Source organism: Neoarius graeffei, chromosome 22, assembly GCF_027579695.1.
Source record: "Neoarius graeffei isolate fNeoGra1 chromosome 22, fNeoGra1.pri, whole genome shotgun sequence".
NCBI lineage: Eukaryota > Metazoa > Chordata > Actinopteri > Siluriformes > Ariidae > Neoarius > Neoarius graeffei.
This window is the reverse complement of record NC_083590.1, coordinates 16,962,757-16,981,865: the sequence shown is the minus strand read 5'-3', so window position 1 is coordinate 16,981,865 and position 19,109 is coordinate 16,962,757. Positions and strand designations below refer to the sequence as shown.

Here is a 19,109-nt window from a genome sequence, read left to right as displayed (position 1 = left end):
GACAACTCACACACGCCGCTAAATCTAATCCACAGACCGACAACTCACACACACGCTGCTAAATCTAATCCACAGACCGACAACTCTCTCACACACACACCGCTAAATCTAATCCACAGACCGACAACTCTCACACACACACACACACACCGCTAAATCTAATCCACAGACCGACAACTCTCTCACACACACGCTGCTAAATCTAATCCACAGACCGACAACTCACACACACGCTGCTAAATCTAATCCACAGACCGACAACTCTCTCACACACACACCGCTAAATCTAATCCACAGACCGACAACTCTCACACACACACACACCGCTAAATCTAATCCACAGACCGACAACTCTCTCACACACACACCGCTAAATCTAATCCACAGACCGACAACTCTCACACACACACACCGCTAAATCTAATCCACAGACCGACAACTCTCACACACCACTAAATCTAATCCACAGACCGACAACTAACACACACACTTCAATGAAACCACACACAAATACAAAGCTAAAATTAATCCACAGACCCACAACACACACTTGTACGTGAAGAAGCCTGTGTCACATGCACACTCAAGCGCAGTGAAATTTGTCCTCTGCATTTAACTCATCTGAAGCAGTGAACGCGTGTGTGTACACACACACACAGACAGGGCAGCTATGCTACAGCGCCTGGGGAGCAGTTCAGGATTCTGTGCCTCGCTCAAGGGCACTTCAGCCTAAAGCTGCCCCATGTTAACCTAACCTGCATGTCTTTGGACTGTGGGGGAAACTGGAGCACCCGGAGGAAACCCACGCGGACACGGGGAGAACATGCAAACTCCACACAGAAAGGCCCTCGCCGGCCACGGGGCTCGAACCCGGACCTTCTTACTGTGAGGCGACAGCGCTAACCACTACACCACCGTGCCACCCAAGTACATAAACACACACACAGGACTTCAACTAAAAACACACACACACAGAGCAAACTACAATGAAGCCGAGGGTGAGTGTAGAGCGACTCTGAAGCCTGTTCAGACGAGACTGAAAAAACAGGAACAGATCTCAGCTTCACAAATCTAATTCAGGGTCTCAAAGGGCCGAGACGAAAACATCTGCATGCTCACTACAGTCAAAACACCCCCCACCACACACCCACACAGGTCAGTGTGAGCGTCAGCGCTCGTCAGCGTTAAACTACACACATCACAATTTCAGCTGCTGGGGGGGGGAAAGTCATAGCCAGATAAAAATGAAAAACCACAGACAGTTTAAGAGCGCTTTGTCTTGCAGTCAGTGTGTTCAGTCTGTTGTGTGCAAGAGAGAGAAACAGCTGGGCTACAGCTGGATGCGAGTGGAGAGACAAACACAGCCATGGTTTTCTCCCCCTCTGGGACGTCCAATGAAATGTAAAAATTGTGCAGCAATCAGAGTGTGTCTGCGCTCACAGGACTGTGTGTGTGTGTGAGAGAGAGAGACATATTGAGCTCGATGTACACTCATGTTCAGTGCTTCAGCTATGAATTATCTCCAACTTAGCACCTGACAAAGGACACAGGAACAGTAAAAACACACACAGTGCATAATAATAATAAATGATGGGCAAGATAAGGGAACGAAACACCAAAAGGCCTCCAAGAAAGTTTGCGTTTTGCTAGCAACAGGCTAGCCAGCTAACTTAACGATCTTTATGATGTCTTTAGTTTCTCAAACCAGTAAACTGTAGTCAGCAACTCGGGCTGTAAACCTCAAACTTCTACACGAGTTCAATTCATAATGCAACGATTCAATAAATCGCTGAATCTGCTACGATTCAATGCGATTCTTTAAGCAACGAATCGATACTTGACGAGATCACGGAGTCTGCGGTGACCTAATGATTCCTAAAGCATCGATATCTGACTGAAACCAGTAGTGTAGGTGACGACGGAGAGAGAGGAGTATTATAAAAATAAATCAGTTTAAAACAAGTATTTTCTACACACTAGTTTTTTGTTTATATTAATCAATTTCTGGTTGCATCCTCAGTTCATTTCAATCGTTACCTTTTAAATCGACGCGTCAGTCGAATCGTCCGATTGGTCAAGTCAAGTCAAGTCAGGTTTATGTATAAAGCACTTTAAAATACAACAGAGCCAGCTTACCAAAGTGCTGGAAAAGCAGGTAAAAAGACTTGGACACCATAAAACACAAAAACAACGCAACTTAAAGACACCATACACACAGAGAAACGACAGCATGACCTGAAACTAAGGACCAATACACAGGTCAGTGCAATCTTAAAACAAGAAATCATGTCATAAAAGACACCAAGGCATAGTAATCAATTTAGAATAATAAATAACTAAGAGCAAATAATTAAAAAATAAATAAATGAAGAAAGTAAAAAGACTCATGTAACATTAAAAGAAAAACAAAAAATGAATAAATAAGTAAATAAAAGCTATACAGAGTTAAAAGCCAAGGCATAAAAATGGCTTTTGAGATGAGTTTTAAAAACAGCCAAGGACGTCCTCGAAAGAACGCGTCAGTGTTAATGGACGTAAAGTAAATTCTACAATAATTTAACGTAGCAGAGTCATAGTTTACTCAACGCTGACGGTGCGAGCGGACATGCTGACACGACGTTGGCGTTGAGGACACCATCCTGACTTTCCAAGTCGGAATTCCTACTCAAGTGGGCGGTTTTTTTGTTTTTTCCCCTCTCCAGAGTTCAGAAAGAAGAACGTTGTGTATAAACCTGTGTTCAGTTTTGTATTAAAAGTTGCTCGATCATTTAATAAAGACTGAGGAGAAATTAAAAAAGGTCACAAACAGCAGGAATAACAATCCTAGCTAAACTGTAATACACACAGTATCGCTTTAGCTAATGAATGGTGGAATTGTGCCACCTGGTGGTCAGAGTGAGAAGCACAAAAGGATTTGATGAGAAAATGATTTCCGTGTTTTGCGACAGGAAGTGATGACATTATCTGCTGATCATCATTCATCTCCGAGAATAAACATTTACTACAAAAAAAAAAAAAACTGTTGGAGAAAAAAAAAAAATCTAAAGAGAAAAGAAGTGGTCTGATCATACCGGTGCATCAGAAACACACCTGGCTCGGGAGACGAGCTGCTCTAACTCAGACACGTACAATAAATAAATGCAAATAATAATATCACATCACATCACATTATCTCTAGCCGCTTTATCCTTCTACAGGGTCGCAGGCAAGCTGGAGCCTATCCCAGCTGACTACGGGCGAAAGGCGGGGTACACCCTGGACAAGTCGCCAGGTCATCACAGGGCTGACACATAGACACAGACAACCATTCACACTCACATTCACACCTACGGTCAATTTAGAGTCACCAGTTAACCTAACCTGCATGTCTTTGGACTGTGGGGGAAACCGGAGCACCCGGAGGAAACCCACGCGGACACGGGGAGAACATGCAAACTCCGCACAGAAAGGCCCTCGCCGGCCCCGGGGCTCGAACCCAGGACCTTCTTGCTGTGAGGCGACAGCGCTAACCACTACACCACCGTGCCGCCCCGCAAATAATAATAGTTCAAAAAAAAAAAAAAAACATGAATGAAGAACCAGAGAAATAAACTCTGCTGCTTTAATCCATAACATAAAACGTGAGGTACATTGTGCCATCTCTCGATTACAGGAATTTAATTCAATTTAAACGACGACTTCCTTTTAAATTAAAAGTCACTCTGGTTTTACAGCTTTGATATATCTTTCTAAACACATTAACTCTTACTCCATGTTATTCTACTTTACTTCTTATACATTCTTTAAATCTCCTTACTCATTTATATTTAGTACGAATATGGCGGTGATGATAAAAACTCGTGCGTGCTGATTGGTCGAGAGATTCGGACTATTTCTCAATAATCATCTCGAGCGACTCGGCAAAACGGTGGCTGATCGCTTCGTCGCTGTAAATGAGGAAGAATTACCGGGTTATGAAATAAAACGCCATTCCTAAAAGCACTAAAGATGCTCTGCAGTTTGATCTGAAACTATTTAAAGCTAAGGTGGGATTGGGATTTATTTTATCGATTTCAAAACAAAGTATTTTATGTGACTCGGCGTAGATAAGTGACGCAAGTCTGCGCCGCAAAGTTCTTACATTTACATACCACTTTTGAACACTGAAATAAATTAGGTTTGTTTTTTTTTTAAATAACGACCTGTGTATTTATACTAAAACAATTATCCGCCTCAGGCTCAGTGAATATTGGAGAATAATTATTTTTTTCGCGGTCAAAATCCTGCGCTCTGATTGGCTGGCGAGCGGGTCCGTATCCTACGATACAGACCCCGGTTACGGACCTCTAGCGACTCGCTCATTCACAACAACAACAAACATAGTAGCATTTTTTGTCAACATTTATCTTTTTTTTAATAAGATTTATTTATCTCATCTCATTATCTCTAGCCGCTTTATCCTGTTCTACAGGGTCGCAGGCAAGCTGGAGCCTATCCCAGCTGACTACAGGTGAAAGGCGGGGTACACCCTGGACAAGTCGCCAGGTCATCACAGGGCTGACACATAGACACAGACAACCATTCACACTCACATTCACACCTACGGTCAATTTAGAGTCACCAGTTAACCTAACCTGCATGTCTTTGGACTGTGGGGGAAACCGGAGCACCCGGAGGAAACCCACGCGGACACGGGGAGAACATGCAAACTCCACACAGAAAGGCCCTCGCCGGCCCCAGGGCTCAAACCCAGGACCTTCTTGCTGTGAGGCGACAGCGCTAACCACTACACCACCATGCCACCCACAGATTTATTTATAAGATTATCAAAAACCTTATAAATTTTTGCCAGCATTTCTCAGGAGAATAGCATTAATTTTACAGCATGGATAGCGATAATGACAGTGTTCACAGTGAAAGCGAGTTTTACTACCCTGAGGAAGAAGAAATAAAAGAAAACATTTCAGGAGAAAGCTAAAACCTCTAACTTGCTAACGCCGAACAAAAACATGGCTGAATCCTGAATGACTCCTATTTGTATAAATGGGGAACTACATAGGCGGCAAAATGTAGTTTTTTTCCTGCCATGGAAGTGCACTTGTATACCGAGGAGGAAGCAATTTGCATTACAGCCATGAGTGAGGATTCAAAATGGCGGCTCGGCTCGGTTTTCCCTTTTGGGCGCTCTCGTTTTCTGTTAGAATTTGGTAAAGAAAAAAATATAATTATTTACCAGCTTAAGGTCGGTCCGTATGGTGAAATACCGTGACCTCGGCCTTGAATACTGACCTCGGCTCAGAGGGCCTTGTTCAGTTCTTTCAAGACCTCGGTCACGGTATTTCACCATACGGACCGACCTTAAGCTGATTACATTACATTTTACTACATTATCTTTTTTTCCTGTTTGACCGACTGTCCAGCGCTTTGTGCTACCTTGCGTATGAAAAGCACGCTATCCAAGTATTTATTAGAATTTAACTTTATGAAGAAATCTCGTCAAGTTCACAAGAAGCAATTTAAGCAGCTTAAAAAAAAAAAAAAAAAGATTTTGTCTCACCGTTGAAAAATATGAACAGCATCCAGATTGAAACACCATCATTCTGTCTAACAGGCTGCGTGTGTTTGCGTTTATCCAAAAATATTCAACCTGAGGATCAGAGAAACACAGACACAGGAAGGTTTGATCAGTTCGGCGTCAAAACTTCAACACAGCAAGACATGACTCGGGGGGAATATATATAATTATATATAAACACTGAATGTGTGTGGGGGGTTTTCCTCCCGCCCCCCCATGTTAGAACTGAAACAGAGGAAACTGTTATGGTGTAAAAAGGAGAAAGAAATGCTGCAGATGTGAAAAGGCCTTCAACAGTAACGAAAGTAAAAGTGATTTTATCTTTTAAACAAATACTATAAAGAGCAGTAAAGAGGAATAAATGGAACAAAGTCGGTATTTGGTGAGACTTGAACTGTCACCTGTTTCTGGAGCGAAACCCAGCTCTCTGAAAATTATTATTATTATTTTTAAAAAGTCTCTTGTACACTCACCAGCCACTTTATTAGGTACACCCTAATAAACTTGTACAGATACAAATCAAGAGCTTCGGTTAAATCTTTACAATGTTCAAACACCAGAACGGGAAAAATCGTGATCTCAAGAAGTGTGACTCTCTTTTCACTGTGGTATGGGTGCTGGTTTGAGTATTTCAGAAACTGCTGATCTCCTGGGGGCCTCTGGGAGGTCAGGACCAGTTCTGATCGAGGGCGTCGAGGTGGAGGCTGTGGATTCCTACAAGTACCTCGGGCTGTGGCTGGACTGGGCTTGCAACACCAACCAGGGACAGAGCAGGCTCTACTTCCTGAGGAGGCTGCGGTCCTTAAACATCTGCAGGAAACTCCTGTGGATGTTCTATCAGTCTGTGGTCGCCAGTGTCCTGTTTTACACCGTGGTGTGCTGGGGGGGCAGCACATCCAAGAAGGACACATCCAGGCTGGAGGCTCTGTGGTCAGCATGAAGCTGGACTCTCTGGTGACGGTGGCAGAGAGGTCTATGGACAAACTATTGAACATCATGGATGATGCCAGTCACCCTCTGCACACCATCATCAGCAACCAGAGGAGCCTGTTCAGTGACAGAATGCTCCTTCCCAAGTGCAGGACTAACAGACTCAAAAACTCCTTTGTCCCTCACGCCATCAGACTGTACAACTCCTCTCTGGGGGGGGGGGGGACAGGAGGACAGAGGACGGGAAGGAGCAGCAGTAGCCTAGCCTGACAAAAAAGCAATACCGGACAATGTGCAATACCTCTCCTGCTGGACTTATTTTCCCTCCATATCTTATTCTTTTTTATATTTGTACACGTAAATAATTTAATTTTATCTAGAAGTTCTCCATTTTCTATTCTCCTGTAATTTTAATTTCCCTGAGGGAACCCTCCCAAAGGGATCAATAAAAGTTCTATCTAATCTAATCTAAGGAAGAAGAAACCTTTATTCGTCACATGCACACTTCAAGCACAGTGAGATTCATCCTCTGCATTTAACCCATCTGAAGCAGTGAACACACACACATGCGCGCGCACACACCCAGAGCAGTGGGCAGCCACACTACAGCGCCCGGAGAGCAGTCAGGGGTTCGGTACTTTGGGTAGTGGTCAGCACGGTCGCCTCACAGCAAGAAGGTTCCAGGTTTGAGCCCAGTGGCCAACGAGGGCCTTTCTGTGTGGAGTTTGTATGTTCTCCCCGTGTCCTCTGGTTTCCTCCACAGTCCAAAGACGTGCAGTTAGATCAACGTGGGGCGGCCTTGGGCTGAAGTGCCCTTGAGCGAGGTACCGAACCCCTGACTGCTCCCCGGGCTGCCCACTGCTCTGAGTGTGTGTGTGTTCACTGCTTCAGATGGGTTAAATGCAGAGGATGAATTTCACTGTGCATGTGACGAATAAAGGTTTCTTCTTGCTCAAGGGCAGCTCAGCCCAAGGCCGCCCCACATTAACATAACCGCATGTCTTTGGATTGTGGAGGAAACCCACGCGGACACAGGGAGAACATGCAAACTCCACACAGTAAGGCCCTCGCCGGCGACTGGGCTCGAACCCGGAACCTTCTTACTGTGAGGCGACAGCGCTAACCACTACACCACCGGGCCAGGGTGTAAGAACTTGTATAAATCACTCTTTCCAACCGTGGTGAGCAGAAAAGCATCCCAGCATGCAGCAGCAGAACACATCGGGTTCCGGCCCTGCAGCCAAGAACAGGAATCAGAACCAAGAACAAGGATTTTAGAATTAAGAACAGGTTCCTATTAAAGTGGCCGGCGAGCGTACAGCTTTCTTTACTGACATATCAACTTTTTTTTTTTTAATTTAATTTAGTGACTCCAGCATGCAGAAATCAGACAATAACAGGGAAATTCAGACTTTTGCACAGGTGTGTGTGTGTGTACACACAAACACACACACACACCTTGTTTTTTTTTTTTTTACCTATGAAAATATTTTTTAAATAATATTTTAATAATAATAATAATAATGATAATAATAAATTCTGCGGTAAACAGTAAGCTAGCCGCTAGCTAAGACTCCCTGACCGGTCCCAGCTAGTTCACTGCTCATTTTAAACACTAAATATTTTTTGAAAACTTAAAACTCCGTCTGTTTCCAGCAAAACTTTCTAAACGCTCCCTAAAGCCTCCTAAACAATTCAACACTTCAGTTCATGTCCATGTTGCTGAATAAAACGCTCAAGTCTGACGTATCCAAGGAAGCTAAATAGTAGAGGTCGCGTCCCTATTAAAGCCGCGCTCCCTCCTTAGGCGCGCTACAGAGTGGACAGAGTGCTGCAGCCGGCGGGCTGTGTAGTGCACTCCGCACTGAGCCGGAGTGTATTTGGGATACAGCGCGCTGCTTCAACCCCGTGCGGTTTATCGGCCTGTTGACACCGCAACCTCGGAAACGCAAGCGTTTAAAAAGTGTCCCGAGCCCGCCTTCCAGCCCCGACACCGCCCGCTCGCCGCCCGCTCCTTTCCTCCCCGCCGCACGCACTACACGGGATACAAACCCGGTTTTCGCGAGGAGTGCAGAATTCACGGCCATTTACTCACCTCAGCGGATCAACCAGACATGAACCGGAAGCGCTGCTGCGTCCCGGGCTGTGATTGGAGCAGGTCGGGAAAGCTGCGCGCTGATTGGCTGGCTCGGGTTTGTTTGGTACAGATGGCTGTCTGGGGTGAAGTAAATAAATAAAGTGCAACTTTGGGAGAGTTTCCGAGTGGAAAAGCAGACAGACAGACAGACAGGCGCAGAGCAGGGAGGAAAGGAAGGGAATCAGCCTGAAAGAACACTTCACCAGCAAGGCTCATGCCTGCTCACAGGGTGAATACATTAACAAGTGTCCAATCATGCAGGAGAATTTCCTCTTCTACAATTTCTGACCAAAAAATAAAAATAATCATCTTTGCATTCTCATCAAACCTGCCCTCATGCTGCTTTACTACACATCATTCCTGTTTTCTGCACTGAACATCCAAGTCAAGCCATAAATCCAGCTGCCCCTTCCCTTCCCTTCCCTTCCACTCAACCCAAACATCTCAGCTCATTTTACCTGAAACACTTTCAATGTGAACCACCACATCAGCCCTTTAGTTCAAAGTAATTTATTACGTCTTAATTTCTTAAAATATACATAGACAAGCGTTTACCCTAAGACAAAAATTTCATATTTAAATCAAAAACACACAAACCGTAGGAAATCAAGGATTTCTAAAGATACTTTATGCAAAACAAAACTATAATAAAAAAATAAAAATAAAATGTGCATCGTCAACATAAGCACCACAACTTTAAGAAGTTCCACGTCTCCACCCTGAACCTTAATATCTTACCACGACTTTCCTCCTCCTCCTCCTCCTGGAGCTCCATGAGTGAGCACTAAAATTATAAAAATGTGCAGGAATTTTTGTAGGAATAAAACAGCCAGTATCCGCCTTGCAGCATGTCCGAATAACGATTCGGATATTAAAATGGAAACAAGGCCAGATAAAACACTTGAGCTGCACCAGATCAAATAAACAAAAACATCCATTCTGCCCGAGCAAGTCTGATCCTCTCTCAGTAAAACCTTTCTGATGTGAATTTGGAGCTGGTTATGTGAAAAAACTCCAGACATGTCCTTACGCTCCATTAACACATGATATGCATTTGTTTCTTTCACTCTCTCAGACACACATGAATACTTCACTTCCTCTCTAGGAGATGCATTCCAGAAAATCCCAAGTCAGAAAACCTGCTGGGAAAGGGAGGGGAAAAAAAAAAAAAACCCAAAGCGCCCGGAGTGATTCGCTCTCATCGGCGGCTCAAAGTGCTGAAAAAGGTGAGAGGAATCAATCAACGGACTTGCAACTCTTACACAGGTCTTTATTTTGATTAAATGAGAATAAAAGGAACACAAAAGGCCTAGGCATTAAGACAGAACTTTTCCCATGAAGGTCTGTGGTCTGCATTTTTCCTCCTGCTTTATCTTCATGAACATGAGGAGGACTGGATCTCTGCAGTGCGGATGGAGGAGAGAGAGATTTTTTTTTTTTTCTGACAGTAAAATCCCTCGTGTTAATATGTGGATGAAGACCGGATGAGAAGGATTCACCCAGTGATAAGGCATAATGACCAGGATGGGAGCAAAATAAAATAAAAAAAAGGGGGGGGAGGAAAAAAAAAAAAAAAAAAAGCACAGTAAAACAGAAAAATTAAAAAAAAAAAAAAAAAACAGAAATGAGGAGGTACTGTATTAGCAGCAGTTTGTTTTCCTTTTTTTATTCGTCTTCTCCTTCCTCTTGCTTGTGTCTTTTTTCGGTTTTATTTTCTTCTCCGTATGAACTGGGAGCCCCAGGTTGGCATAAGTATTTGTTGTGTTCGAGTTCAGACAGGAGGCCGGAGTGTTACAGGACCTCGTCGCTCTCCGTGGTGTGGAGCTGTGTGTCGTCTGCGTCCGTCATGCTGCTCTCCTGCGACTCCTCCATCTCCGCTGGAACACACAGGAACTACAGTTTTACACGCAACTCTCAGCACGTGTCTGTTATAACAAACAAATGGGAGGACTGTATGGAATCAATTTTGTGCCAAAATGTTCATACAATACTTTTGAAATCTCAAACAAAAACGACAAATCAAAATACAAAAGTCAATTTTTTTTTTTAGACTGGCAAACAAATTATTCGTGTAATCGTGCAAAATATCAGTCTATTACTCTTCAGAAACCTTTTATTTTTGTTCCGCGTCTTTCTCAGTTTTGTTTGGCGCAATTTATTTTGGTTGCGATTCCAGCTTTCTCGTTTGCGCTCCCTGACTTTTTGCTTGCAGTTTTGGCACAAACTTCTCGTGTGGGCGGGCTGTCCAGGAACGCATTCCCATTGGCTAACTTGTGTTTGACTGACAGCTACGCTCAGCCATTCCCTACTCGGATTCTGGCGGACTGTTTGACGAGTGACCGATCCATTGACGGTAAACAAGGATCGAGTGGACTTCAGTGGCGACTATGATATTGAATTTACACTTTGTTGAATTAATTCAGTATCATAGTCGCCGGCGGCATGGTGGTGTAGTGGTTAGCGCTGTCGCCTCACAGCAAGAAGGTCCGGGTTTGAGCCCCGTGGCCAGTGAGGGCCTTTCTGTGCGGAGTTTGCATGTTCTCCCCGTGTCCGCGTGGGTTTCCTCCGGGTGCTCCGGTTTCCCCCACAGTCCAAAGACATGCAGGTTAGGTTAACTGGTGACTCTAAATTGAGCGTAGGTGTGAATGTGAGTGTGAATGGTTGTCTGTGTCTATGTATCAGCCCTGTGATGACCTGGCGACTTGTCCAGGGTGTACCCCGCCTTTCGCCCGTAGTCAGCTGGGATAGGCTCCAGCTTGCCTGCGACCCTGTAGAAGGATAAAGCGGTGACAGATAATGAGATGAGATCATAGTCGCCACTGAAGTCCACTCCATCCTTGTTTACCGTCAATGGATCGGTCACTCGTCAAACAGTCCGCCAGAATCCGAGTAGGGAATGGCTGAGCGTAGCTGTCAGTCAAACACAAGTTAGCCACGGGTCTGCGTTCCAGTCTGCTGGGCTACAGGAACTCCTCCAGACGGCCATTTTTAACTCAAACACATTCTGCGTTAGTCTGCAGTGCGACAGGAGGTGCGTGTTAAACAACGGCAAATCAACCTCACTAACACTCGGGGCGCTCTGCTCTAGAGCGCGTCTGCGGCTCGTCTGTGCATCGTCCAGCTAACTCGTGCTTACTGGAGTAGTAGAGGTAGTCGTCAGGGGTAACGGGCTCCTCGTCATCGGGGAGGTAACGCTTGTCTATGGCCTCTTTGATCTGATTGTTGGCTCCTTTGGGGTCCAAATCCATGGCCCATGAAAAGTTCATCAGAGCCAAGTGAGTCTGACCGAGCTTCTTATAGACCTGCAGAGACGCGCGAGAGACAAACATTAAGCCACCTTCACTACCACCGCACGGCGCGATTACAATATCCACACGCAGCCCTTCTTACCTTTCCTATTAAAAAGTAAACAAGTGACTCTTTGGGCACGATCTGCTTCAGCTCCTCCAGCTCCTGCAGAGCAGCCTATGGGGAGAAGAACGACAGTCATGAAATCAATCAGCTCTCACGGCAGGATTTACCGCGGCGCAGAAAGAGCCGGCCGACCTTGTACTTTTCATTCGCAAAGAGAATGGAGGCCCTGTGAAATTTGCATAGTGGGTTCTTAGGGTCGATGCTGATCGCTCTGTTCAGGGTCTCTAAAGCGTGCTCTGATTTCTTCAGTGCATGCTGAACCTGAGAGAGAGAGAGAGAGAGAGAGAGAGAGAGAGAGAGAGATTTAGGTTATGTTTTATATCTGTGACCAGAACACTAGGTCACACATACAGTGGTGCTTGAAAGTCTGTGAACCCTTTAGAATTTTCTGTATTTCTGCATAAATATGACCTAAAACATCATCAGATTTTCACACAAGTCCTCAAAGTAGATAAAGAGAACCCAGTTAAACAAATGAGACAAAAATATTATACTTGGTCATTTATTTATTGAGGAAAATGATCCAATATTACATATCTGTGAGTGGCAAAAGTATGTGAACCTTTGTTTTCAGTATCTGGTGTGACCCCCTTGTGCAGCAATAACTGCAACTAAACGTTTGCGGTAACTGTTGATCAGTCCTGCACACCGGCTTGGAGGAATTTTAGCCCATTCCTCCGTACAGAACAGCTTCAACTCTGGGATGCTGGTGGGTTTCCTCACATGAACTGCTCGCTTCAGGTCCTTCCACAACATTTCGATTGGATTAAGGTCAGGACTTTGACTTGGCCATTCCAAAACATTAACTTTATTCTTCTTTAACCATTCTTTGGTAGAACGACTTGTGTGCTTAGGGTCGTTGTCTTGCTGCATGACCCACCTTCTCTTGGATATTCAGTTCATGGACAGATGTCCTGACATTTTCCTTTAGAATTCGCTGGTATAATTCAGAATTCATTGTTCCATCAATGATGGCAAGCCATCCTGGCCCAGATGCAGCAAAACAGGCCCAAACCATGATACTACCACCACCATGTTTCACAGATGGGATAAGGTTCTTAAGCTGGAATGCAGTGTTTTCCTTTCTCCAAACATAACGCTTCTCATTTAAACCAAAAAGTTCTATTTTGGTCTCATCCGTCCACAAAACATTTTTCCAATAGCCTTCTGGCTTGTCTACGTGATCTTTAGCAAACTGCAAACGAGCAGCAATGTTCTTTTTGGAGAGCAGTGGCTTTCTCCTTGCAACCCTGCCATGCACACCATTGTTGTTCAGTGTTCTCCTGATGGTGGACTCATGAACATTAACATTAGCCAATGTGAGAGAGGCCTTCAGTTGCTTAGAAGTTACCCTGGGGTCCTTTGTGACCTTGCCGACTATTACACGCCTTGCTCTTGGAGTGATCTTTGTTGGTTGACCACTCCTGGGGAGGGTAACAATGGTCTTGAATTTCCTCCATTTGTTCACAATCTGTCTGACTGTGGATTGGTGGAGTCCAAACTCTTTAGAGATGGTTTTGTAACCTTTTCCAGCCTGATGAGCATCAACAACGTTTTTACTGAGGTCCTCAGAAATCTCCTTTGTTCATGCCATGATACACTTCCACAAACATGTGTTGTGAAGATCAGACTTTGATAGATCCCTGTTCTTTAAATAAAACAGGGTGCCCACTCACACCTGATTGTCATCCCATTGATTGAAAACACCTGCCTCTAATTTCACCTTCAAATTAACTGCTAATCCTAGAGGTTCACATACTTTTGCCACTCACAGATATGTAATATTGGATCATTTTCCTCAATAAATAAATGACCAAGTACAATATTTTTGTCTCATTTGTTTAACTGGGTTCTCTTTATCTACTTTTAGGACTTGTGTGAAAATCTGATGATGTTTTAGGTCATATTTATGCAGAAATATAGAAAATTCTAAAGGGTTCACAAACTTTCAAGCACCACTGTATGACCAAAAAGCACACAATAGTTCTATTGCTGATTTTTAAAAAGATTAAAAGATTGATGAAAGGGAAGGAAAGAAGGATGGATCTAGCTGCTGAAGCATCAATTTTACCATCCCTTCTCTTGCCAGTGAACGTAGCACTGCTAGATACTATGACATCACAACATTCTGCATAATTATCCAAAATTAAAAGGTTTTCAGCGTTAATCCCACCCACTGATCCAGATCCACCTCATACCCAAAGCGTCCCCGTACACCAGTGTGAGCCCCAGACACTCGGAGATTAAGAGATTGGTGTGTTGTGTGGGTTTACGAGGTTACACTCACCACTCCGATGTGACAGAGGAGCACAGAGCTCTGGGGGTTAATGCTCAAAGCCTTCTTAAAGTGAATCTCAGCCAGGTTAAACTTTTCCTGCTTGTAGTAGATCATTCCCAAACCATACCTAGTGAAAAAGAGGATCACACACACACACTGACTAATTAGCATATTAAAGGAGAACTGAAGGCAAATATATACATTTTTTTATTTTCAAAATTCTATTTCTCTCATTTTATTAAATATCGGAATGCATGTTTGATGGCTATTCTGTCGCTGCTACAGCGAGTTATGAGTGTGAAATACGTTCTGTAATATATCAGTCCATATGGCAAAGCAACGGCTGTAAACGAGATTCGTTGAGACCTGTGCGAGACATCGTAGGACTACAGCGGAAATCAATCAAAGTGACCGACATCTGCTAACGTTCCCTGTGTCTGAAATCGCTCACTCGTTCACTCCTCCCTACTCCCTATATAGGGAATTACTCTATAGAGGACTATACAGCGAGCTCGTTGGTAAAATGAAACCCCTCTTTCGGACACTCGTCCGTCGCGCTGGTATTTACGTCATTACTGTCGCACAATTAAAGCGTGCCAGATCAGTCGGCTGCTGGGTTTCAAAATAATAAATCCATGCGTGTGTTTCTGTGATAAATCCATATTATACTGAGCGCATTTCCCACATTAATCAATACAAAGCACCTGCAGCTTTCACTTCTTTACATCAAGCCTCAACACTTTCTTTCTTCTTCGCCGCTGACTTTTATTAAATCACATTTCACACTTTTAATTTGATTTCTTTCAGCGTGACCGCAATGCATGATGGGATATACTGCTTTGGTTAGTGACCATCGTTGTTCGCTAGTTTCCGTGATGCATTGTGGGATACTTTGAGTGCACTATATAGGGTGGAAATAATCCTCACTAAGGTTTCGGACAGCGCTACAAAATGCGTCCGCGCTATATAGTGAGTCGGGAGCGATTTCGGACGCAGCGGTGGTCAAAAGACGCGCGCGCCATCTTTCGAATGCTGACGTAATCAAGCTGGAAGTTTTGTTTGTTTTGATAACGATCAGGAAAGTTTGAAAAAAGTCGGCAGTAATCGTCATTTCAACTCGTTTTTGTGCAATACTTCGTTTGGAAAACAGTTTTCAAAATGGCGGCACTGACACCTGGTTGACACTTCACGATTCGAAGTCTCACACAAGTCTCGTGAAGATCGCGCGGATAAGCGACGCCTGCCGTGGACCAAACCAACTAAATTCAACACGGATAAAAACCGAATAGGCCGATAAGTATCAGATTTAATTGCAGTTAGTTGCCAATACGAGTCACGATATACAGTAAGGGTACTAAAACCCAAAACGTAACTGAATAACGTTAATTAAGAAATAAAGCAAGTTTAAAAATGCCTTCAGTTCTCCTGTAAATAATCTAGTTGACGGGTTAATGGGATCGAGTTTACACCTAAATTATAACCGGTTAAATGTAACAATAAATCAAATAACGTAAGGGATAAAAGACTGTCGTGAGGTCATAAGATGATAAAAGAAACAACTGATTTAAAACCTGAACCTTAATGAAACCAGTACAAGCTAGTCATGCCGTGACCTGACGGTCTCAAAAGCGTACCCGTGACTGTTCCTGCTAGGTTTTTTTTTTTAATGATGCGTTTACGTTAGTCAGTGCTGCTATAAGTAGAAAACACCATCCTGTGAGTTTGTCGCTTCCTTGTTATCGCGCTAACAGTCGTACCAGGCATTGTAGTGGCGCTTGTTGAGGCGGATAGCGTTGCGGAAGCAGCCTAGTGCTTTCTCCAGCTCCTCGGTGAGCACCAGTTCGTGACCCAGCAGCGTGTAGGCGTAGGCGAAGCTCGGGTCCACCTGGATGGCCCGCGTGAAGAACTTAATGGCGATGTCATGCTCGCGCTGCAGACTGAAACAGTTACCAGCTACACACCAGGGCTGTAGGATTAAAAAAAAGGAAAAAAAAAAAAAGTTACATGTATTTTTTTTTTTTTTTTAAACAACACTGATCATTCTGTTGTTCATCGATTAATCATCAAGCCTGTCTTCAGTTACCTCTGGTGAGTTTTTGTCCATGTCGGTGAGGTCTTTAGAGAGCGCAGAAAGGGCCACGTCTTTCTGCAAGTGCCATAGTGTAGTAGAGTAGATCTCCATCCCCTCCACCCGGTAGCTCTCAATGCGCCGCACCTCTGAGAATATCCGCTCCGCCTGGGAACGGGAGACGGGTGACAATTCTGAATTTGCTCCATCACAGAGTTGAAGCGATTCAGTGGTTTGGATATAAATCGAGAGACTGGATCTGTATCAGAGCCTCATTTTAACATTTCCTTTTGGATATTAGAGACCCATTCTGGGCTTGTTTGGGGGCGGGGCTTGTAATCAAAGACTCAAGGCGAAGAAAAGAGTACGTTTTGGGTGCACGGAACATCACCACCACCCAGGAACTCCTGCAAACGAGGTGCTGATCTTTGTGGTACGAGTGCATTGTTAAAAATGATCCTTTCCAAGACGTGCGTTTTCTCCGTGGCGCTCTAAATGCAAGCACTCGTGCCACAAAGGTGATCTACTTATATCAAAACTGATAAAGAGATTAGCATGCGCCGTACTGATTATTCATTTATTTACATTACACCACGGAAATCATTTCTAGTCGTCCGTTCATGAGAAAGTAGTGATGAGGTGTAGCACATGATGAACACAGATACATCATGTGACTGTACTGGACAGCGGTCGCTTACCTGCATGTACTCCGCCAGTTCGAAATGGGCGCGGCCGATCTGCCCCAGCACCCAGCCGGTGTTATAGTGGTGTGCAGGCAGCTGGTTGAGGATGCTGATGGCCTCCCTGCAGTTATACGAGCACAGCGCTAGGTAACCCCGCCCGATGTCCCGCATCAACGACATCAACCCGTCTGCAACACACAATTTTATTTCAGAACAGACTCGATTGGGAGACACGTAAAGAAATAGGTGGTCGCTACTTTCAATTCACTTTTTTTTTTTTTATTACGACTACTAAGGGCATAAGGAAAGTTTTCAGGACCGTAGTTTCCGCTTTGCGGGTTCTCAGCAAGCTGAATTTTTATACTTCGAGAAAGAGAGAGGAGAGAAAAGAACAAGAGGCTGGTGAGGGAACAAATGTTTATAGCTACACTACCGTTCAAAAGTTTGGGGTCACCCAGACAATTTTGTGTTTTCCATGAAAAGTCACACTTTTATTTACCACCATAAGTTGTAAAATGAATAGAAAATATAGTCAAGACATTTTTCTGGCCATTTTGAGCATTTAATCGACCCCACAAATGTGATGCTCCAGAAACTCAATCTGCTCAAAGGAAGGTCAGTTTTATAGCTTCTCTAAAGAGCTCAACTGTTTTCAGCTGTGCTAACATGATTGTACAAGGGTTTTCTAATCATCCATTAGCCTTCTGAGGCAATGAGCAAACACATTGCACCATTAGAACACTGGAGTGAGAGTTGCTGGAAATGGGCCTCTATACACCTATGGAGATATTGCACCAAAAACCACACATTTGCAGCTAGAATAGTCATTTACCACATTAGCAATGTATAGAGTGGATTTCTGATTAGTTTAAAGTGATCTTCATTGAAAAGAACAGTGCTTTTCTTTCAAAAATAAGGACATTTCAAAGTGACCCCAAACTTTTGAACGGTAGTATACTACTGTAAGTATTTAAAAGGTGTACCAGTACTGGTCATGCTTACAACATTAATCGTGCTTTATGTATTACTTACAGAGAAAAGACGCGTACATTCAGTCAAAAAAACACCGTAAAAGCACTTTTGTGGACAATTTTATTCTGCGAATTACCCGCGGAGGCAGAACCACAGGGAGCAGCCATTGCTGGACGGAAGTGGCGTACGGTCGTTGATTCCGGGTTTTCGGTGCGAGTAAACAAGCAGTGTTCTCTTGGTCGAGCTTCTCAGTTCCCAATCAAGTAACACGTTGAATAAATATAGATCTAATACTTGGAATAGATCTTGATTTTATGGCACATTTCTATTATTTCACAGCATTATGTGCAAGTAGATTTGGTTGTACTTTGGGGTCGAGAGCTTCACCGGTGAAGCTTGACAGGTTTAGAATGAGGTGGTCATTTATTGAGAGAAATATCTTCACGGGTTTTTTAAATCATACCAGCCTGATAAACATACTGACAGAAACTTCATACTTTTCACTTTCCTGTGTGCTCACTGCCAAATAATAACATCGTTTTTAAATTACATGAAACATAAAACTTGGTCACCTTCCTCAGGTCACACCGGTGCGAGCACGTCCACTGGTGCGTTCATAAGACTATTCGCGTGCTCGGTGTCCAAAATCGCTCCCTACTCACTATACAGGGCGCTATATAGTGAGGACGCCATTTTGTAGTGCTTTCAGTCACTAAACAAAAATAACCGGGTGTCAGGAAAATCCTTTTCATGACCTACAGTTGAAAACTCTAAAAGGCAGTCTGGCGTGAAGCTCATAGGCAACGGTTTTAATTTTATGCACATTTGAAACTTTATATATGTTAAAAAACCCTCTGTAATTTTCTTCTGCTCCCAAGAAGTATTGTTAATAAGTAATAATTAAAATAAAAAGTTAGCGCGGATCGCGGTGAATTTCTGTTCGGCTATTTTTGTGACCACCCGGCGTGTAACGTCATTTAAGCCAAACAAACCGCTTGAGTTGAGTCCACTTCCGGTTACTGACATTGCCGTTCGGCTTGAGTGCAGACGTGCGTTCGGGAATTTCCAAAGAA

At 43.8% G+C, this 19,109-nt stretch overlaps 2 protein-coding genes across 3 annotated transcripts in view; both read right to left on the bottom strand.

Annotated features, from left to right (window-relative positions):
* Window positions 1–8,638, bottom strand: part of kansl1b (KAT8 regulatory NSL complex subunit 1b) — a 151,529-nt gene extending 142,891 nt beyond the window's left edge. The window contains exons 1-2 of one of the 2 annotated variants that reach the window (XM_060904457.1): window positions 8,580–8,638; window positions 5,537–5,626 (exon numbers count right to left, since the gene is read on the bottom strand). The gene's annotated coding sequence lies outside the window, so the exon portion shown is untranslated. Of the gene's footprint in view, window positions 1–5,536; window positions 5,792–8,579 lie in introns of those variants that run through there. The other variant, XM_060904458.1, reaches the window with a different exon arrangement.
* A 1,228-nt stretch (window positions 8,639–9,866) lies between these two features.
* cdc27 (cell division cycle 27) overlaps window positions 9,867–19,109 on the bottom strand; it is a 49,682-nt gene continuing 40,439 nt past the window's right edge. Inside the window, exons 12-19 of the mRNA XM_060904467.1 lie at window positions 17,080–17,252; window positions 16,397–16,549; window positions 16,071–16,279; window positions 14,323–14,440; window positions 12,168–12,296; window positions 12,012–12,086; window positions 11,758–11,923; window positions 9,867–10,498 (exon numbers count right to left, since the gene is read on the bottom strand). Of these exons, the coding sequence (XP_060760450.1) occupies window positions 10,413–10,498; window positions 11,758–11,923; window positions 12,012–12,086; window positions 12,168–12,296; window positions 14,323–14,440; window positions 16,071–16,279; window positions 16,397–16,549; window positions 17,080–17,252 (1,109 nt within the window). The 3' untranslated portion in view covers window positions 9,867–10,412. The remainder of the gene's footprint in view (window positions 10,499–11,757; window positions 11,924–12,011; window positions 12,087–12,167; window positions 12,297–14,322; window positions 14,441–16,070; window positions 16,280–16,396; window positions 16,550–17,079; window positions 17,253–19,109) is intronic.